At 47.2% G+C, this 22,903-nt stretch overlaps 1 protein-coding gene across 1 annotated transcript in view; it reads left to right on the top strand.

The window, feature by feature from the left end:
• The window catches only part of SLC28A1 (solute carrier family 28 member 1), a 93,299-nt gene extending 74,814 nt beyond the window's left edge, over positions 1 to 18,485 (top strand). The window contains exon 19 of the mRNA XM_024232294.2: positions 18,341 to 18,485. Within this exon, the coding sequence (XP_024088062.2) occupies positions 18,341 to 18,377 (37 nt within the window). The 3' untranslated portion in view covers positions 18,378 to 18,485. The remainder of the gene's footprint in view (positions 1 to 18,340) is intronic.
• The last annotated feature ends 4,418 nt before the right edge of the window (positions 18,486 to 22,903 follow it).

Below are 22,903 nucleotides of genomic sequence, written 5' to 3'. Positions count from 1 at the left end.
TATATACTATAAAATTACCCTATAATGTAAAATTCAACGGTTTTTAGTATATTTAGTTGTACAGCCATCACCAAAATCTATTTAAGAATATTGTCATCACCTGAGAAGTCATTCCCCAACTCCATTCTTTTGCACGTAGTTTTTTGTTTGTTTGTTTGTTTTGTTTTGTTTTGTTTTTTGAGACAGAGTCTCACTCTGTTGCCCAGACTGGAGTGCAGTGGTGTGATCTCCACTCACTGCAACCTCTGCCTCCTGGGTTCAAGTGATTCTCATGCCTTAGCCTCCCAAGTGGCTGGGAGTACAGGCGAACGCCACCACGCCCAGTTAATTTTTGTATTTTTAGTAAAGACAGCATTTTGCCATGTTGGCCAGGCTGGTTTCAAACTCCTGGCCTCAAGTGATCCACCCGTCTAGGCCTGCCAAATTTCTGGGATTACAGGCATGAGCCACTATGCCTGGCCGACAAGACTGTTCTTTCTGATTGAATTGTTTTGGCACCCTTGTCAAAAATCAATTGACCATAATATGAGGGTTTATTTTTGAGCTCTTAATTCTATTCCATTTATCTATAGTCTATCCTCATGCCACTACCGCACTATTTTGATTACTGTAGCTTTGTAGGAAGGTTTGGAATCAGGGAGTATGAGTCTTCCATCTTTGTTATTCTTTTTAAAGATTGTTTAGGCTGTTCTAGTTCCCTTGCATTTCCATATGAATTTTAAAATCAACTCATCAATTTCTGCAAAAAACCCAGCTGGGATTTTGATAAAGATTGCATTGAATATGTAGATCAATTTGAGGGGTACATCCATTTTAAAATATTAAGTCCTCTGATCCATGAACATGGGATGCCTCTCCGTTTGTTTAGATCTTCTTTAATTTCTTTCAACAATGTTTTGTAGTTTTCATTGTACAAGTTTTGCACTTCATTTATTAAATTTATTCCTAAGTATTTAGAATTTCTGAAGAAAACAGAATTGTTTTCTTCATTTTGTCATTGGATTGCCCATTGTAGAAATATACTTGATTGTTGTATATTGATCTTATATCCAGAGAAAGTTGGTTATATATACAAATCTGCAAGCCCTGAGAGCTATTTTCTACAAGGCCCTATATCTGATTCCCTCTTTTCCCGAGATGTTCCTTCTGGAACCCTGTGTTATCTTATTCCACCTGGTTCTCTTCAGGCCTGCTGCTCAGCTGTCACCCTGGGACTTGCTTACACCTCTCTGTTGGGTGGATGTCCTATTTTTGGAACCCTTGTCTTTCTCTTTCTTGGGTTATTCCCTCATTTTGGTAGAACACCTGAGAAAGTATACACAAGAGATCAAATTTTGTGAAGACTTGCATACCTGAAAATGTCTTTATTCTACCATCACACTTGGTTAATAGCTTAGTAGGGAATATAATCTAGGTTTGGAAATCACTTCCTCTTACAGTTTTTTGTTTGTTTGTTTGTTTGAGACAGGGTCTCACTCTATCACCCAGCCTGGAGTACAGTGGTGCAACCACAGCTTACTGAAGCTTTGGTCTCTCAGACTCAAGCCATCCTCCCACCTCAGCCTCCCAAATAGCTGGGACTACAGGCAGGCACCACCACACCTGGTTAATTTAAAAATTTCTTTTATAGAGATGAGATATCATTATGTTGCCCAGGATGGTCTCAAATTTTTTTTTTTTTTTTTTTTTGAGATGGGGTCTTGCTGGGCATGGTGGCTCATGCCTGTAATCCTAGCATTTTGAGAGGCTGAGGCGGGTGGATCACTTGAGGCCAGGAGTTCAAGACCAGCTTGGCCAACATGGTGAAACCCCATCTCTACTAAAAATACAAAAATTAGCAGGGTTGGGTGGCGCATGCCTGTAGTCCTAGCTACTCGGGAGGCTGAGGCAGGAGAAGTGGTTGAACCCGGGAGGTGGAGGTTGCAGTGAGCCGAGATGGCGCCATTGCACTCCAGCCGGGGTGACAGAGTGAGGCTTCATCTCAAAAGAAAAAAAAAAAAAGAGATGAGATCTCACTCTGTCACCCAGGCTGGAGTGCAGTGGCATGATCACAGCTCATTGCAGTGCAGCCTCGACTTTCCCAGGCCTAGGTGATCCTCCCACCTCTGCCTCCCAAGTAGCTGGGATTACAGGCCTGTGCCACCATGCCCAGCTAATTTTTGTATTTTTTATAGAGATGGGGTTTTGCCATGTTGGCCAGGCTGGTCTCAAACTCCTGGCCTCAAGTGATCTGCCCACCTCGGTCTTCCAAAGTGCTGGGATTACAGGCATGAGCCACCATGACCAGTCAGGGAAGTTTTATATCCTTTCTTTGTTAATTTTCTGTCTTTCATTTTCTCTATTTTCTCTTTCTGAAACTCCTTTTTTTTGTAATGTTAGACCCTCCGAATTCATCTTCTAATTTTTTTACCTCTCTTCTCTTACTGTTCTTTCTTTATAATTTTGTTTGCTTTCTGAAAATTGTCCTTAAGCTTGTCTTCCAACTTTTCTATCAACTTGTTTCCTGCTATCATAATTTTAACTTTCCAAAGCTCTTTCCTCATGGTTGGGTTTTCTTTGTTTCTAATATGCCTTTCCTGTTTCATGTGAGTAATATCATTTCCTGTGTCTCTGAGAATATTAATAGTTTCAAGGCATTTTTCTTTGTCCATGTGCATTATCTCTGGACCCTCCATTCCTTTTTGTTTTGTTTGTTTTGATCTCTGTCTTCCATATTAGATTCTGTCCTCAAATCTATGGTGACCCTTTGTTTTATGTTCTTACATAACAATGAGTCCCTGAAGAGTTGCTTAAACACTGAGGAGTTGGGGAGGGATAAGGCTTATCAACTAGTGTATCTTACTGTGAGATAACTGGGCTGGGACCATCTATTTCAATGGGGGAAACTCTTGGATTTCAGTACCTATAAATCTATTTTCTGGGGTCATGATGTTTCTCCAGAGAAGAATCTTCCAGTCTCCTGCCTGGAGAGGGCACACATAGGGTAGAGAAAATTCTAGGAATACAGTGACACAAAGAGGGAGGAGGTGGTGCTCAACATTCAGTTTATAAACTCTCCCTTAATCTTTCTTTAAAATACAGAACATTTTCCACTCTGCTGTGCCTGCCTGCTTTTTTTTGTTTGTTTGTTTTTGTTTGTTTTTTGAGACAAGGTCTTGCTCTGTCACCCAGGCTGGAGTACAGCAGCGCAATCTCAGCTCACTGCAACCTCCGCCCCTGCTGAGTTCAAGAGATTCTCCTGCCTCAGCCTCCCAAGTAGCTTGGATTATGGGCATGTGCCACCATGCCTGGCTAATTTTTGCATTTTTAGTAGAAACAGGGTTGCACTATGTTGCCCAGGCTGGCCTCGAACCCCTGTACTCAAGCGATCCACCTGCCTCGGCCGGCCAAAGTGCTGGGATTACAGGCATGATCCACTGTGCCTGGCCTGTGCCTGCTTTTCTGATTCAATATCTCCATAGGATAAAACTCCAGTTTCCTGTGAGAGGAGAAGGAGCCACCTGGGTGTGGGTGATGGGCAGGTTGGGCCTGGGGCTCTAGGCTTTCAACTCCGCTTCCTGTTTTCAGCCCCACCTTCGCCCTCGCTTTTGCAGTAATAGGTACCTCCAGTTCCTGAGCTTCACAGTTCAGCTTTATCAGCTCTGCTTCCAAAACCTTGTTAACATTCCTTATCTCTCCTGTTGCTGCTCTCGTTCTCTTAGTCCTTATTGCTTTATAAATCTTTTCTTTCTTTACCCTTTTTTAGTGGAGTTTTGAGCAACAGCAGTGCTAACTACAGTTGCTCTCAATTCAGCATGTTTAACTGGCTGATCCTGAATTGGCTTTGCAGGGATAGAATAGCAGGGTGAGTGAAAGCCTGGGCTTTGGAGCCAGGCACATACGTGGTTGAGTTCCAGCTCCACTTCTTCACATCCCTGTGTGTCCTCGGGCAAGATAATCTCAGGTTTCTCATCTGTAAAATGAGAATATCACCTCCTAACTCGTAGGGGTGTTGTAAGCATTAACTCTGATAATGCAGGGATTTTTGCCCAGCCTTATCTGAATGCAAGGCTGTACTCTGAACCATCCAACCAGCCTGCCTCTTTTGAGAACAGCGTGACTCAGAAAGGGGCTTCTCTTTTCAGCCTGGATTTCAGGATAAAGAAATGCATGGAATAGAGCCACAGCAACCTCAGGTGACTCATTCTGTGAGTGAGAGAGAACTTTTTTTTTTTTTTTTTTTTTTAGAGACAGGGTATCACTCTGTTGCCCAAGCTGGAGTATAGTGATATAATCTCGGCTCACTGTAGCCTCAACCTCCTGGGCTCAAGGGATCTTCCTGCCTCAGTCTCCCAAGAAGCTGGGAGTACATGTATGTGCCATCACACCTGGCTAATATTTTATTTTATTTATTTTATTTTATTTTATTTCTTGTAGAGACGAGGTCTTGCTATGTTGACCAGGCTGGTCTTGAACTCCTGGACTTAAATGGTCCTACTGCCTTGGCTTCCCAAAGTGCTGGGATTACAGGTATGAGCCACTTTGCCTGGCTGAGAGATAAATCTTGATGGTCGTAAGACACTAAGATTCTGAGATTGTTACTGCAGCATCATTTAATGACAGTTAATTAATACAGCAGCAGTTTAAGGTGGCCCAAGTACTCCAAGATGTTGGGTGAGAGAAGCTCATGCCAGGTAAAGTCACTAGGTGAGACAGCCAGGAAGAGTTTGAGATTCACAACAGCAGCACCTACGACAGAGATGCTGCCCTTCATCAAACCACTGGGGCAAGATGATTCATTGAAATGTTACCCTGTGCTCATCTGGTTTACATTTGCTCCTCGCCTGGCTCTTTCAAGCAGAGAGTGAGTCCCTTGGTGTTTCCTTGCCTTGGGTATTTCTGGTGGTCAGAGCATAACAGCTATTGGAAGTTGGTGGGTCTTTCTGTCTTTTGCAATAATCTTGACCTAAATTTTCTTTTTGATTTCTTAATTATTTTTAGAGACAGGGTCTCACTCTGTCACCCAGGCTGGAGTGCAATGGTGTAATCATAGCTCACTGCAGCCTCCAACTCCTGGGCTCAGGTGATCCTCCCGCCTAAGCCTCCAGAGTAGCTGAGACTACAAATGCTCACCACCATGTCTGGCTAATTTTTCTTTTTTGTAGAGACAGAGATCTCGCTATGTGCCCAGGCTTGTCTCGAACTCCTGGCCTCAAGTGATCTTCCCTTCTCAGCCTCTCAAAGTATTAGGATTATAGGTTTGAGCCACTGCACCCAGCCTTCCTTGACTCCTTATAGAGACTCTGTAAGGTGTCCTGGAGAGAGAAGAAAGAAAGGGTGGGCCTGTGATTTTTTGTTTTTTGAGATAGAGTCTTGCTCCATCGCCCAGGCTGGAGTGTGGTGGCATGATCAGGGCTCACTGCAACCTCCATCTCCTGGGCTCGAGTGATCCTTCCACCTCAGCCTCTGGAGTAGCTGGAACTACAGGTGCATGCCACCATGCCTGGCCAATGTTTTGTATTTTTAGTAGAGATGGGGTTTCACCATGTTGCCCAGGCTGGTCTCAAACTCCTAGTGCTGGGATTACAGATGTGAGTCACTACACCAGGCCAAGGGTGGGCCTTTGAGAGCAGGAAGAAAGGAGAGGAAAAGATTTTTACCCCAGAAGGGAAAGGGGCAGAGTGTGACTAGGGCTGGGGGTAGGGAGGAAAGGTCTCAAACCTTGACTCTAGGCAGTGTCCAAAGGTGACAAGGCCTTAGAGGACATGGCTGCCTGGTACACTCAGGGAGAGTGGACTTGAGCACAGAGCTTTTGCCCCTCCCTCACAATTCCCACATTCCAAGGGTGACTCCAAATCAGCAGAGCCACCAAGCCTGAGGTGCCACAAGGCTGGGATGATGGATGGTCTGCATTTGGTAGTGTGACCAGTGGAGCCAGCCTGAGGCCTCAGCACTGCCTAAGACCCTGGGACCTTGGCAAAATCTTGAGAATGGGGGAGGGAGACTCAACGATATGCCTGAGATTGAATTTCTTGCCAGCTCAGTGGGATAGTGGCTTAGAGTCAGCTTTAAATTGAATTAGAAAAAATCAAGAAACAGGCCAAACCACTCCAGCCTTGCAATCCCTCGGGCTATCCCTAGCCACACCCCTGACTCTCATGCTCACCAGCAAGCAGTGGCTACCACCGCTGGATGCCCCACGTGACCCATAGCTGAGGGTCTTTATATACCCTCTCCCCAGGAGTTGGCATCCACTTGTGTTTCCCTGGACAGGGAGCTTCCAGTCTTCCATCCTGAGGTCCTGCTAGAATGGGCTGTCAGAATATTCCCTCACTAGATAGAGGGGTGGGGAAGCAGGAGTCCAGTTTCAGAAGCAGGGAAGGGACTACAGTCATAGCGAGTGGTGGACACGTGGCAGGGGGTGGGACACCTTTTCACAAAGTGTCCCATCACCCCACAACACAGTATGGGACAGGGCTGGCTTCTCTTCAGCTCTGGTGTGGCCAGGGAGGGTACCTTCCTGGGGTCCAGCTGTACCCTGAGCCTATCAGCCATTGTACACCAGGCCAGTCCATGATGGGGTTTACCCAGGATGAGACCTGGACAGCAGCTGAGCCATGCAGGGCAAGTGGGTGGTTAAGAGGTAGATGGTCCAGTTGGTGCTTTCAGGCAAAGTGCCAGCTCCTCATAGTGGCTCAAGAGGATGCTTGGATCCAGCCCCTGATGACCCCCTATTTCACCTCTAGCCATTTCCCAGCACAGCCCCTCCCCTGTCCTAGCTCCAGCCTCACTGAGCTGCTTTCAGTCCCTTGAAGGAGTCGCACTCTCCTTCCTCTCGGCTCTTCCACAGGCTGCTCCAGACGCTTGACCACTCCTTTCTTTCATGTACCTAACTCCTACTCATCCCTCAGGACCCAATGTGGCTGTCTTCTCTGGAAAGCCATCTGAACTCGCAAGTTGACCTCCCACAGCACCCTGATTCTCCTGTCTTGGCCCCTGTCATACCTTGTGAAGTCTTGTTTAATCATCTATCTCATACGTGTCAGTATGCTTCTGGGGACAGGAAATGTATCCATCTTGTTTAAAACAGTATCTTTAGGGCTTGATGGCTAGTGAGGGAGGAAGGGAAGGGGAAGGAAGAGATAAGGGCACGGGAAGGAAGAAGGAAAGAAGAGAAAGAGGGAAGAAGGCAAGGAAGATTGCCCACTCCTTTCAGGGCGCTCATTGCCCCAACAGATCTTCCCAGCAGGAACAGCTGCACAGAGATCACCTATTCCTTCCTCTCACTCAGTAGGAGACATGCTCTTTATTGGTTAGAATGACTGACATTAGCCAATATCAATTGCAAGTAACAGTGCATTCAATAGAAAATGGTTTACATGATGTGAGATTTTTAATATCTCACATAGTAGCAACTCCAGGGGTAAGTGGCTCCAGGATTAATCCAGGCATCAATGATGGTATCAGACACCCTGGCTCTTGCCACCTCTCTGCTCTGTTATTTTGGTTTTATCCTTGGATTGACCCCTTGTGGTCACAAGATGGCTGCTGAAGTTCTGGACATTACACCCAGACAGGGCCATGACTAGTAGAAAAGGCTTTTCCTCCCATGCATTCATTAGATGGGAAGAATCTTTCCACAGAAGCCCCCAGCAGATATTTCTTTCTATCCTGGGATTAAGCCAGAGGCCCATGCTGTAGCTGCAAGGGAGGCTGGAAAAGCAAGTGCCTCTGCAGCTGGAGGCAGACTGCCAACATAGGAGCAGGAGGGGATGATTGATGCTTCCCTCTTTGTCTTACCTGTGAGGCTTGAGACTTCCTTGCCTTTGAAGATCCTCAGTATGGAATCCCAGTGCTTGGACCTTGATATGGTTTGGCTGTGTCCCCACCCAAATCTCATCTTGAATTGTAGTTCCCATAACCCCACATGTCATGGGAGGGACCTGGTGGAAGGTAATTGAGTATTCAGGGGGGTTACCCCCATGCTGTTCTCGTGATAGTGAGTTGAGTGAGTTCTCACAAAATCTGATGGTTTTATAAAGGGCTTTTCCCCTTTTGCTTGGCACTTCTCCTTCCTCCCACCATGTAAAGAAAAATGTGTTTGCTTCCCCTTCTGCCATGATTGTAAGTTTCCTGAGGCCTCCCCAGCCCTGCAGAACTGTGAGTCAATTAAACCTCTTTCCTCTATAAATTACCCAGTCTCAAGTATTTCTTCACAGCAGCATGAGAATGGACTAATACAGACCTGCATGGCAGTTTTTTGGGGGCAACACATGGAAGTCTCCTCTCTGGATTTAGGCTGGAGACTGCTTGTTGATTCCAATAGCCATTTTCCCTTCTTTTCTCATAAGTGTATAGTTGAATATATGGCCACCCAGAATAAAATCAACATGTCCTGGCCTCCTTTGCAGTGGATGGGGGGCACATAACTAAGTTTTGGCCGATGAGATGAAAGCAACATGCTATATAACTTCCAAAGTATACCTAAGAGAGGGGCCACGCACTTCTTCTAGGATGACCAACTTGTCCTAGTTTTCCTGAGACTTTACTGGTTGTAGCACCAAGAGTCCTGTATCCTAGGAAATCTCTCGGTCCTGGGCAAGCCAGGATAGTTGGTCACATTCTCCATCCCTTTCTCTTTCCTTCTGGCTAGAATGTAAGTGTGATAGAGGCCATTGTGGAGCCCCAAGTGGAAGCCACACACTGAGGATCTCACAAGATTAGGCTGCTAAGCTGTAGGGAGGCAGGGGGGGAAAATATTAGGCTGCTGGAATGATGCAGGCACACTGATTTTAGGTTACTCAAATTGTTTCTATAGAGAGGGGTCCTGAGCCTAGATCTCTGATTAATCCCTTTAGGTGTCAGTGATCTGAGAGAAAAACAAACTTCTATGTTGTTGGTATTTTTTAAATGTAATTTTATTCATTTATTTATTTTTGAGACAGAGTCTTGCTCTGTCACCCACGCTGAAGTGCACTGGTGCAATCTTGGCTCCCTGCAACCTCCACCTCCCGGGTTGAAGCAATTCTCCTGCCTCAGCATCCTGAGTAGCTAGGATTACAGATGCCCACCACCATGCCCAGCTAATTTTTGTATTTTTAGTTTCACCATGTTGGCCAGGCTGGTCTTGAACTCCTGACCTCAAGTGATCTGTCCACCTCAGCCTCCCAAAGTGATGGGATTACAGGTGTGAGCCACTGTGCCCAGATTATTTATTTTTTCTTTAGAGTCAAAGTCTTGCTCTGTCACTCAGGCTGGTGTGTGCAATGCATGATCACAAGTCATTGCAGCCTCGAACTTCTGGGCTCAAGCGATCCTCCTGGGGGTCTTGCTATGTTGCCTAGGCTGGTCTTGAGCTCCTGGTTTCAAGCAATCCACCTGAATTAGTCCATTTTCATGCTGCTGTTAAAGACATACCTGAGACTGGGCAATTTACAAAAGAAAGAGGTTTAAAGGACTTACAGTTCATATGGCTGGGGAGGCCTCACAATCATGGCAGAAGGTGAAAGGCACATCTCACATAGCAGCAGACAAGAGAAGAGAGCTTGTGCAGGGAAACGCCCCTTTCTAAAACCATCAGATCGCGTGAGTCTTATTCACTATCACGAGAACAGCACAGGAAAGACCTGCCCCATGATTCAATTACCTCCTACCAGGTCCCTCCCACAACATGTGGGAATTCAAGATGAGATTTGGGTGGGGACACAGCCAAACCATATCACCACCTGTCTCAACTTCCTGAGTACCTGGGACTACAGGAACATGCCACCATGCCCAGCTAAGTTTTTATGTTTTTTTTTTTTTTTTTTTTTTAGAGTTGGGGGTCTTGCTATGTTGCCCAGGTTGGTCTTGAACTGCTAGTTTCAAGTGATCCTCCTGCCTCAGCCTCCTGAGTAGCTGGGATTATAGGCATGAGCCACCATGCCCAGCCCTTCTATGTCATTTTAGCTTCTGTTATTTTGGATTATCTATGATATGCAGCTGCAGCAAATCCTAACAGATAGAGAAATAGGTCTAAAGCCTTGGAGGATGTTGGGGTGTGGGAGATCTGCTTTGTTACGTTGCTACTTGTGCACATTGGGGAGCAGGTGTTAGTCCTGAAAAGTTAAAATGTTTTCCACACAGGTGTTTCAGGGGCTGCCTTGGGGGATGAGTGGCTGACATTATGGTAAACTTTATACCCCCCACCTCACCAAAGGCTTCAGCCAGAGTGGTTCCTGCTCTCGCTTCCTTTAGCAAAAGGGTTTCCTTCCTAAAAAACAATCTGAAAGCCACTGGTTCTTAAAGGAATAGTGATGGCCTGACCCTCTGTCATGCTCTGACCCTCCCCTCCCAGCTATTTTGCCACTTCTTGCCAATTTACATATGAACTGCACAAATTCATTCAGACACAGACATAATAGTGAACTTAGAGACCAAAAAGAAAGAGGAAGTTTAATCCTAGAAAAAGTTGCATCAGCCTAAATCCCTAGGAGAGACTTGGCAGCAGACGTTGTCCCTTGTAGCAGCCCCGTGTGGGACTTCTGCTACAGGGACCTCTCTGGGGGCCATCACCTGGGAAAGGGAACCTACAAGGCCCTGGGGTGTTGCATTATGTCCCAGGTGACTGTTGTTTCTAAGAAAGTGTCGCTGTTCCTGGAAATACTGGCTTCAGGTGCACCTAGGCAACCCAGGAACTGTCTGGGTTTGTGGGTGAGTCTGAGGGTAGACTGCCAGGCCAGGGAATGAAGATGCAGACAGGGTAGAGACAGATGCACTTCAGAGGCTGGGGCAAAAGAAGGGCTCAGATTTAGTGAATCTTGGAGTCAGGATTTCCTATCTGGTCCACTGTTGGTTGGTATGGAAGATACAAGCAGAGCCCTGTACTTGAGGAATCACTGGGGACCAAGACACTCAGGACAAGGGGCATAGTTTAGGGGATTTCTGAAGCCTGTACAGGTAAGCAGGGCTGGGCTATCTCTCCCAAACTCATCTGGCTAGAACCCTTCTGGCCCATCTAACCCTTGAAGAGAGGCCTTGTTGTATCCCATCTCTGCCACTTCCTGGTTGAGCCTTAGTTTCCTCTTCTGCAGCATGGGGTAATAATAAAGCTTGCTTGATGGGTGTTGTGAGGGTGGGATGCAAAAACTCAGTCTGATGCCTGGTTTGGTGTGGCTTAGCTGGTTGTTCTGGCTCAGGGTCTCTCACGCTGCAGTCGTCTGAAGGCCTGACTGGGGCTGGAAGATCTACTTCCAAGATGGCTCACTCACAAGGCTGTGGACAGAGGCCTCAGCCCCTCTCTACATGGGCCTCTCCTTAGAGCTGCTTGAGTGTCTTCACGACATAGCAGCTGGCTTCCTCCAGAATGAGTGACCCAAGGGAGAGAACAAAGTAGAAGCCACAATGTCTTTTATGGCCTAGCCTTGGAAGTCACATGCTGTCACTTCTGCAGTCTCCTATTGGTTACATGAGCCAACCCTTTCTAACATGGGAGGCACTGCTACCAGGAGGTGGGCAGCATTGGCGCCATCTTGGAGGCTGCTACCACAATGACCTAAATGAGCTGTGGAACCAATCTTGAGAACGATCTGTTGCCTTCTTGTTAAGTGATGTAAGAAGTCCTGCTGTTATGATGTTACTTGTAACTGAGAACATTCTGATATCTCATCCCCAGAGTTCTTTTTCTTGGTTAAGGTAGCCAGCATCAGATTGTGTGACTTACAACCAAAGCCCTTGACTGATCCCAGAGAGTAAGCCCAGCCCATCAGCCCGGGTAAGGGGAGAGGGAAAGGAGGATCCTGAGCTGGGGCACCCCTGGGACACTCACTTTGAACCTCGAAAACCCGACCTGGTCTTCTAGGATCCAAGAACAGGCACTGTGAAGGGAGAGAAAACATGGCTTTTATATGCATAAATGGTCATGGTTAGTTAAAAATAAAAAGAAAAATGCTTGTATAGTAATGATATGACTCTGGTTCTGCCAGCTTCTACAGCTGGCTCTGTGGCTGAGTCTCTGTGGAAGGACAGAATCCTTCTCCTTTCTGATTCCCTGCTTAACTTTGGTATTGGACTAGTTCCAGCAGAGATTCCTAGCAACCAGGAGAATTGCTGAGGTTGCCACTGTGGGCCAGGAGAGCACTGAATTTATACAAATCAGGTCTCCTACCAAAGATAGGCCAGAAAATCAGGATTCACTGAGTCCTCCATCGCCTTCATGTGGGCCCTGGCAAGTCTTCACACTGCAGAAGGAAGAGAAGCCTGTGTGAACTCAGCCCCCTCTGATCTGGATCAGCTGCAGCTGGGAGCACAGTGGCTGGGTGGTCCACAGATGCTGGCAGCAATGGTGCTGCCAGCCCTGGTAATTATGTGCTGGGAAAGAGAACACCCAGTCCCCCCACTCAGACTTCTGTAATTTGCTGGATCCCAAGAGCACAAATGCAGGGGGCAGACTGCAGGGTCCCAAGACAACATGCAGAGGGGCAGGCTGCAGGAAATGACCCAGGGTCATCTTCATCCAATACTGCAATCTTTTGCATCTGTGAGAAGCTGTAGGCGAGTGAGACACTGAAGCATTTCTTAGAAACAATAACTATTTAGCAATAATCTCCATCACTATATAAAGGGCTTGGGCAAAGGGGTGTAGTGGGAGAGAATGCAGGAGCCCAGGGGTCCTGGCTATGCCACACATGTATGGCATAGCCTTCAACTATTTCTCTCTTGTCGAGCCTTGATTTCTTTCTTTGAAAAGAGAAGAAGTTGAATCACAAAATGTTACATGTAATAAGAACAGAGGGATTTGACTAATGGCCTAATATGTAAAGTACAATGCTTCTGGCTGCAAGTAACAGAGGACCTAACTAGAAATAGCTTAAACAACAAAGATGTATTACACCACGTAGCAAAGAGTTCAAATGGTGGGTGGTTCTAGGGTTGGTTAATTTCAGCAGCTCTGTGATTACACTTGGGACAGGGACGCAGGTTCTTTCCATCTTTCCATTCTGCCATCCCCAGGTGCTGGCAGCTCTGCTCATGGATAGCTGAAACAGCTCCAGGTATTGCTTTCTCATCCAGTCATTCCAGAGGCAGAAAATGGTTAGGTATCTTTCTTGTGTCTCTTTTTTAGAAGGAAGGAAACTCTCAGAAGCCCCTCTCCACACCATCCTCCAAGACCACCCCATACATCTCATTGGCCATGGTTGTGTCACATGCCTGTGACTAACCAATCTCTCACATGGGGAAAGGAGTGACCACAGTTGGTTGAAACCAATCAACCTTGACCCTTTGTGCATGGGAAGGGTCTATACAGGACAGGAAGAAAAGTGGGAAGTAGGTGAGGGGGGAATGGATGTTGGTTGGACAGAAAACAAACTGTGTCTTTTACGGCTCGGCTCCTCCCCTCACAGATGGGGACCTGAGCTTGAGCGAGATCTCCTCAAGTCAAGTCCCACAGGACTTGGTGGCAGTCAGGGGGTAAATTTGGTTCTCACCTTTTGCTTATGGCCTAGAGCAACTCGAGCCTGGAACTAAGAATCTGATTCTCCGTGAAAACTTTTCCTTCTAAAATCATCTTAAGGGTCGGGCACAATGGCTCACATCTATAATCCCAACACTTTGGGAGGCAGAGGCAGGAGGATTGCTTGAACCCAGGAGTTTTAGACCAGCCTGGGCAACATGGTGAGACCTCATATCTACAAAAAAAAAAAAAAAAAAAAAAATTATATATATATATATATATATATATATATATATATATATAAAATCATCTTAAGTCCATGGCCAGTCTGAGATGTAATTTTCAGAGCTGACTCAAGCCTTTGACGTCTCTTATGCCTCCAGCCCCAGTGGAATGCCAATGAGAAGTTCAAGGGCACAGTTGGCAAGTGCTCTCCAGGCCGGCTGCAGGTTCAAATGCCATCACTGCCTTATCTGCTGTTTGTTGATCTCAGCAAACTATTCTGGCAGCAGCTGGCAGTGATACCATCTGCGAATGACAGTAGCAACCCCTATCAGGCACCCCTGTCAATGAGATTGTATCAGTCAGTGGCCAGCCAGGAAAATGGAAACCACAGAGATATTTCAAGTTTTAATGAAGAGGATTGGTTACAAAGCTGTTGAAAGGGCTAGAGAACAAAAATATGATAAGGGGTGCCATAGTCTGAATGTTTGTTCCCCTCAAACCTCATGTCGAAATTTGATCCCCAGTGTTGGAGGTGGGACTGAAAGGGAGGTGTTTTAGTCACAGGGAAAGATCCCTCATGAATGTATTGGTGCCGTCCTCACCCTCAATGAGTGAGTTCTTGCTTTATTACAGTGTTCTCACAAGAGCTGTTTAAAAAGAGCCTGGTCCCTCCCCATCTCTCTTACTCTCTCTCTCGCCATGTGATCTGGATACACTGGTTCTCCTTCCCCTTCCACCATGAGCAGAAGCAGCCTGTGGCCCTCACCAGAACCAGATGCTGGTGCCATGCTTCTTGTACACACTGCAGAATGTACACTAAATATACCCCACCCCTCCCCTCCCTTGTTCTTCTCTTCTCTTTTCTTTTTGACATGGTGTCACTCTGTCACCCAGGCTGGAGTACACTGGCACGATCTCAGCTCACTGCAACCTCCACCTCCCAGGCTCAAGCGATCCTCCCACTTCAGCCCCTCAAGTAGCTGGCATGCCAGGCACATGCCTCCATACCCGGCTAATTTTTGTATTTTTATAGAGACAGGGTTTCATCATGTTGCCCAGGCTGGTGTCGAACTTCTGGGCTCAAACAATCATCCCGCCTCAGCTTCCCAAAGTGCTGGGATTACAGGCATGAGCCACCACACCCAGCCCTCTTTTCTTTATAAATTACCCAGCTTCAGGTATTCTTTTACAGCAATACAAATGGACTAAGACATGGATGTTTCCCAGGGATTAGGAAGCTGCTTTATTCCAGGCACCCATATATGTCATTGCTGAGCTGCTAGAGGGGCTGCCCCCACCCTACACAATAATCCAGCCCCTAATCCAGCCAGAGCCACTGGCACTGCCAGAGCCAGAATGGCTTTTCCCTTCCTCCAGCCTTCTCATCTCTTCAGTACTTCCACTGGCCAGACCCAATTAAAAACCAACTGGTTGGAGGACAGGGATGGAAAGAAATGGATTGAGGTCCCAACAGATCATATGTGGAACAGAAACATGTAAGATAATGATCAATAGCATAGATTTCAGACTCAGAGAGGCCTGGGTTTGGGTCTTTATCCTGTGACCTTGGGCAAGTCACCTCCCTGGTGTGAGACTTAGTTTACTCATCTATAAAATAGGAATGATGATATACCCATTTCAGAGTATTGTTGTAAAGGCTCAAGAAGAAAATTATTATAAAGGACTTTAGCAGTGTCCAGCATCTTAGAAGGGGCTAAACAAATGTCAGCTGCAATTGTGTTCATTACCATCTTCATCATTATCATCATCACCATCACAATAATCTCAATACTTCTAGCCACAGCCTTTGCAACAAGCTCCTAGGCCCCCTTACATCAGGGTCCCACTGTACCCTTCTAGGGGTAGCCAGGGCTTTCACAGAACTTTTACTAAGACTCCTTTGGACTTCCAAGACGTTCTCCAATTTCCACGGAGCTACATTGGTAGCTATGCTTCTATTCTCCCAACTGAGAAAATGTGAAATAACAAATGCCCCCATGAATTCAATAACACCTTTGAATGACCACATAATTTACCAAACACAAAAGTGTATACATACATTTGAAAAACAGATCTCTCTCTTTCTGTGGGAGGAGTTATTTATCTTATCAGCCAATGATGGGGATGAATGGACTCCTCCCAGGAGCCTCCTCTCTGACCTGGGGCTACCTCCTTCACACTTAGAGCCTGTCTGCTTGAGTGTGGACTCGTATTACTCCAAGGCTAAGGACCAAAGTCCTTGTCATGGCTGACAAGGCCCTGCACGGTCTGACTTTATGCCTTGTCCACCTCTTCCACCTCATTTTTCCACTTAGCCCCTTGTTTTCTGTTCTTAGCTATCCTGGCTCTCTTTCGGTTCCTGAATATGCCCTGCTCCTTCCTCCCATTTCAAGGGCTTTGTACTTTCTTTTACCTCTGCCTGGAATGTTTTGTCCCATATTTTCTAATCTCTTTACTTCAGACTTATCCCCCTAGTCCAGGTGGGATATTTTTGGTTGCCAGAGACTAAAAACCAGACCCAAAGTGACTTAAGCAAAAGCAGAAATTAAAAGCCCAAGCATAGTTATGACTTCAGGTATGTCTCTATCAGGGGCTTAACCATTGGCATCAACACCCATTAACTCTAGATTGGCTCATGTGTCCATCTCTAAGCCAACTGCCATGGCCAGGGAAGCGGCACATGCTAAATATCCCACTCATGAGTTGAAGAAAAATCAGATACGGTTCTAAGAAGGATGAGTGGTTGCTGGGCATGGAGATAGTGATCCACTTACGTCTTATTCAGTTCAGGGAAGTGCTCTTGGTGCCCATGCTCCACCTTCCAAGATTAAGTCAGTCCCTACTGCGACACACACTCAGAGCTTCCTGTACATCACAGCACTCACCATCTTGTAATTATACGCTCGTGTAGTTGCATGATGTCTGCTTCCCGCACCAGATTATGAGCTCCGTGAAGTCAGGGGCTGTTTTGTCATCACTGTATTCTCAGTGATGAAAAAGGCATTCAATAAACAGTACGCATTTTAAGAGATTCATCTGGGACCCTGGGTGTGACTAGGCCCAGCCTACTGCGTTGACTTTTCCAGCCGCAGCGCCATTAAGGTCAGAATCTTCCCCTCCACAGTCTTCTCTTCAAGCAGGCTTGGGGACACTTACACAGGACACATCTCCCCTGACAAGAGAACGACAATTTTCCCATGGGACCTGGCAGGCCTGTGTCCTAGAACTTGGAGTGAATGATTCAGGCCAGCAGAGGGGACTTGAATCAGGAGGGGAGCCAGGGAGAAAAGGAGGGTCACTTTGGATTAAGAACTTTAAAAAGAGTGATTCATGATCGTTGCCGCTGACATTTAAAAAGCCTCAAATACTTTTGGTAACCAGTGTGCTGCTTTGCATTTTGCCTCACATTTACCCTGGGAATGAAGCAGCCCTCAGTTGCTCTGGGGTAGATCGTATTTCATTTTCTGCTTCTCAGGCATCGGTGATGTTTGGCTCCTCAGTTTCCCATATTTAACTTATTGCCAAATCTTATTTTCATGGGAGCTCTTGCACAGTGGAGACATTTTGGGCTTTGGTGTCAGGCAGGCCACGGTTGGCAACCTGACTTTGCCATCTGCTGCATGACCAAGGACAAATTACTTAACCTCTCTGTCTCCATTTCCTCTCCAATCAAGTAACGATGCTAATGCCAGCCTTGCAGGGGTTTGGGGAGGGTGTAGATGGGGATGATTCTTTGCAACCACCAGCTTTAGCCAAAGCTATGGTGGGATTGTGGAAGGCAGGGGGAGAAGCATGTCTTGTGTGAGGGAGGAGAATGGGGAAGCCAGCAGGGCTCAGGTATTGCTCTGTCCTACCCTGGTGCAAGTGTTAGTCTGAGTCCTCAAGAGAAAGTCTTGGGCTCCTTGTCCAGATATGGATTCTGTAAGACACAGGGCACAAATGGTGTAGCTTTATGTTGCAGGAGACAGCGTGGAATGCTGGGTGTGTTGGGGAGTCGGGGGTTGTCAGGGAGGTCTTAGAAAAACCAAGACTCGGTTCCCTGGACGTGTGCTATTTCCCCACTGAGGCCTGAAACCCAGAGGAACTTCTGGGGCCTCAGCCTTTCCCATACCAGGAGTCAGTGCCTGGGGCCCAACCATTAACATGGTACAGGGCATCAGGGTAGGGATAATGATGGGGTGATCTCACTACCTCCCCTTAGGCACCCCCAGATATAACATAACAGGGTGACACCCTGTTGGAGGCTGGAGGCCTGTGTTAGTAGATAGAGGAAGAGCCAGAAAAATGTGTGTTCTGACTACTCCAGTAATCCCAGGTGAGGCCTGGGTGACTTAGGTTCCATATGAGGGCCAACATAGTACTCAGCACTTACTGTGATTTTTGTCATTTTATTTCCCAATTGAGTATTTCTAGAATACAGTAGCAGTGACACATACTTTTTTACTTCAAATCTGGCCACTTTAGAGAACTCTTTCATCTTAATGACTTTTGAGTTGATTCCCAGGCATCTTTGACATAAAGTCATGTCACCTGCAACTAATGATGTTATCTCCGGTCCCGACATCTGTGTTCCAGTTTCTAAGTCATATCTCATTGCACTTCTCAGAACGTCTCGACAATATTAGATAATAGCGATGGTTGTTGCCCCTCATTTTATTTCTAGTTCCATTAGTTATGTTCCAGTAAAGTGTTTCTTGCTCTTAGGATATTCAAAAGTACACCTGCCGAGTCCCAGCCCTGAGGAGTGTTTTCGTGCTTCATTATTAAGTATCTTGAAGGCTCTCAGCTGGAAATAAATGCCCTTCATTTACTAAAGAAGCATCCTTATATTTTTAAGAGTCTTTGAAAAGAAGGAGTTTTGTGTTTTATTAAGGACATCAGCTCTGGTTCTAAAACAAAACAAAACAAAACAAACCAACCTGTGTCTTTATCTGTAAAACGAGCTGAGAGGTATGGAGAAGCAGCAAAGGTAATGGTAACCACTTCACAGAGCTGTTGAGGGTTAAATGAGCTAACACATGCGAAGTGCCTGGCAGGGAGTCCAGCAGCATCAGGCTGGCAGGTGTCATCGCTGTCACGGGTCCCATCCGAGGCTGTCCTGACCCACTGCTCCCCTCTCCAGGCCAGGAGGCCCCGGGCTCCTCCCCTGCTCCTCCCCTAAAGTGGCATGGCCAGCACGGATCCCAGCCGCCACTAGCCAAGCGCTCTTTTGGAATTTGGCTGAAAGCCACAGGCTGGGCAGTTGGGAGGCTGGATAGATTGGAATGAAGACCCCCAGGGAAAGGCCAAAAGCTGGAGGACCTTGGGTGTCCTGGCTGTACCCAGCCAGCTGTGGGACCTCAGCATGTCCCTGGGCCCTGGGCAGCCTGTTTCCTGAGGAGATAGTCTCTGAGGCCTGGCCTACCAGCTGGGACCCGCTGAGTGAGATGCAGGGCTGAGCCGGCCTAGGGCACAGTGGTGAGAGGACTCTCGTTATATAATAGATAATGACATGGCTTGCTTGAGCTGATCCTGTGAATTTCTCCAGAGCCACCATATTAGTCCCACACACTCCCGCTCTGCTTCTCTCCTCTACATGCACCTAAATGGTGTGCTTTTTAGGGGGACGGGGATGGGCAGGACTAGCTGAATAATGTGTGGGGCCCATTGCAAAATGAAGTGTGTGGGGGCCCTTTGTTCAACAATGATTAATAATTTCAGGCAAGGCGCCATGGCTCACGCCTATAATCCCTGCACTTTGGGAGGCTGAGGTGGGAGGATTGCTTGAGGCCAGAAGTTTGAGACCAGCCTGGACAACATAGTGAGACCTCATGTCTATTTTTAAAAAAAATTTGGCTGGGCACGGTGGCTCACGCCTGTAATCCTAGCACTTTGGGAGGCTGAGGTGGGTGGATCACCTGAGGTCAGGAGTTCAAGACCAGCCTGACCAGCATGGTGATACCCTGTCTCTACTAAAAATACAAAAATTAGCCGGACGTGGTGGCACACATGCCTGTTATCCCAGCTACTCAGGAGGCTGAGGCAAGAGAATCACTTGAACACAGGAGGCAGAGGTTGCAGAGAGCTGAGATCACACCACTGCACTCCAGCATGGGCCACAGAGCACGACTCTGTCTTAAATAAAAAAAAAAAATTCAAAATGGTGACCTCAGAGCATTAAACCAAGAGTGAGACCCTTGTAGACACAGGCCCTGTGACTGCAGAGGCTTCACACTCATGAAGCCAGCCCTTAGGGTACGAACAGACCCCCCACAGGACACTACCTATTAAGAACTTCGGACAAGAAACTTCTTTGCTGTTGTAGAAACCAACAGTGCAGTCATGGGCCTGTGAAGGTGGAGGGCGGGGAATCCCGAAGGCCTTGGTTTCATCATCACAGAAAACCTCATCAGGAAGGTCAAACTGTCCGGACTGTGAGCGTGCTAGTGGCATGCTGGGTCCATGTTGCTGAGTTCATCTTGACCTTCCTGTATTTTGGGTAGGTGAACCCTTAAGCCCCTAAGTACCTACCTTTGCTAAGCTCAATGAAGTTGGGTTTCTGACATTTAAAAATATAGCAGTGTTGAGAATCTTGGACTTTATCCAGTAAGTGGGAGAGGATTTGACTCCCTTGCCTGGTGGGAAGCAGGGGTGGAGTCAAGAGGAGAGGGCATGTGGGGTGAGCACTGGGGACAGAGCCATTTGTTGGAAGATAAGTCTGAGACTGTGGCAGTTAATAAGGTCATTTTGCGAAAGGGAGTCCATACCGAGGTGTTAATCCAGGGCTCCAGCTGAACTACAAAAACCAAGGTCTGGAGGGAGATGGATACAGGTGCACACCTGAACTCTGGAGGTAGAGCGAGGGTCCTCCCGGGGTTTTACTCCTTTACTATTCTGGCCCCGGAGGTGCTGCTCCCTCCTTAGTTTTCCCTTAAGGGTGGTCACTTGGTCCCTCCCTTATCTAAAAAAGGCTGGAACATTCAAGAACACTTTACTAAAGGCTTGGAAGTACCAAGAGAAATAAAGATAAGGGTGCCCATGGATCTGGAGATGACCGAGAGGCCTTGTATCTGGGGATGGCTGGACTCCCCTTTTCTAGGGGCAGAGAGGGGATCCAGGGAGTTCTCCTTTTTAGTCTCTCAGCTTCTGGTGGCCTCTCTCTCTTTCATGTCCCCTCATCCCTTCTGGAGCTGAGGGGGTGAAGGGGATAAAATACCTTTAGATCAAGCAATTCCACTTTTAGGAGTTCATCCTACACAAAAAGTTACATTCAAGGATGTTCACTGTAGCTGTAATATTGTAATAGCTGTGCATGTGCATGTGTGTGTGTGTGTGTGTGTGTGTGTAATATATTTTATGTAGAAGCAGGTCTGGAAGCATACAGTCCAAACTGTTAACAATAGTTACCTCTACGGAAGGAAGGGAGTGGGGAAGGAAGAGAGACTTTCCTTTGCCTCTGTACACTTTATATACTTCTGCTTACTTCGGATTTTTTTTTTTTTTACCATTTTTTCCAGTATGTATTCATGTGTATAATTATAAAATGTGTAATTTAAAAATAATGAAACTTAAAAATCATATTGTACAAAATTTTGAAAGTTCGAGGAAAGAACATGAAGTCAGATATCATAGATTTGTAGGGCTGTTAATCCCCATGGTAATTTCATTTTTTCCACCAGTTTCCAGCAGTCTGGGGGCAGGACTGGAGGAAGGTGATGTTAAATGGACCCGGGAGAAGGCAGCTAAGGCACAGGGGCTCAGTTGTTGTTCTAGGCATTTCACATCAGTGAGCCCATTTACTCTCTGAGGTAGACAGTAGTCCTAGATTTACAGTGGAGGACAGCGGCTGGGAGAGATGAAGTCAGGAGCTCAAGGTCTAATTGATGGCAGAGCTGGGATTCAGACCTCAGGCTGTGGAGCTCTCCCACTTGTGGCTGCCTCCAGCATGGTTCAATGGGGGAAGGCAAGGCAAGGAAGACAAAGAACTGGGTGCAGGTGGCACAGTCTTTGAATGGCACAGTCTTTGAATGGGTGGAGACGGAGATCAAGCCAGGAGGGAGAACTGGCTGTATACAGGCTCAGGTTTAGTAGAAGAGGTGTGGAAGCAGAGCAGGTTTGGATTTTAGACAGGCAAAGCTGTGAGGGACCCGGCATCTGCATGCCTCTAATGAACCGGTGAGGGGGGCCATGAGGGCTAAGGAGTCTCCTGGGAATGGACTGACCTATAACCCACAAATCTGTGCCAGTCACAGGGGTAGGAGGGAGGCTGGGCCTAGGTCCTTTAGTTTATCTCCTTTCCCAGCCCCATTGACCTCATGCTCGAGTCCTGGAGTAAGAACTGAAGCAGACATTCAGCTACAAGTCTGAGTCTTCTGGAAGTCAAGCAGTTGGGGCTGGGGGTCCCTACACCCGGGCAAAATGGATTGGGGCAGCTGGTGAAGCGTGTTCCACTTTGTGCCACGGAATAGTAAGGCTGAACGTGGCTGGTGTGGTGGAGGCAGCCCACCTTCCAGCAGTACTGGGATTGTTCATGAGTCCTCTAGACACCTGGTAGGGATAGGATTCTTTGCTGGGGCCTGGGAGTCCTGGGTGACTTTGTGGGTGGCACACGCCAGTGAGGTTTGGGTTACTTCTGTCAGTGTGACCCATTTTCTGTCCACTGTCACACGGTACAGAAGTGTTCGGGGACCTCAAGGTGCAGGTTACAGCCAGGGGAGGAGGGGTGGGGTGGAATTGATGTTAGGTGGTTGGAGCTGAGAGGAAGGGCCTGTGACTTCCTGGAGTGTCCCAGGCTGAGGTTCTGGGTATGGGAAAAAGTGGGCTGAGACTTCAGAAGCAGGCAGATGACTCCTATCTTTCTTATCTGCTTCTGCATCATTCATAGCCCCAGGTCTCTAAGTCTAGGGTCCCAAAATTGCAGAGCTGGAAATTAGTTACAGCTTTCCGGGAACAGAGAGGATAAGTGACCAGCTCAGGACACCACAAGGCAGTCCGGGCAGTCAGCGAGGTGTGGGGCGGTGCACACGGGGCTTTTCAGGCCAGCTGATCCCCCAGCCCTAGTCCCTAACTCCTTCATTTAGTGCATGGCCCAAGGACTAACAAGGGAGGCGGGACGCCAAGGTCCTGCCTAGGAGGGGAGGGCCGAGAGGACTAGAGCTGCCTGGAGCCCCAGAAGCGGCAAGGTCAGCGCCGGGAGTCGTCAAGGCCGGACTTCTCTGCAGGGCGGGGAGGAGAGTCGCGCTTTAAACTTCCATGAACTCTGGTGGTTCCAAGCATTTTCTCCATGAA

This window comes from Pongo abelii, chromosome 16 (genome assembly GCF_028885655.2).
Source record: "Pongo abelii isolate AG06213 chromosome 16, NHGRI_mPonAbe1-v2.0_pri, whole genome shotgun sequence".
Classification (NCBI taxonomy): Eukaryota; Metazoa; Chordata; class Mammalia; order Primates; family Hominidae; genus Pongo; species Pongo abelii.
The sequence above is the reverse complement of the archived record's forward strand: the minus strand, read 5'-3'. Positions and strand labels throughout refer to the sequence as shown.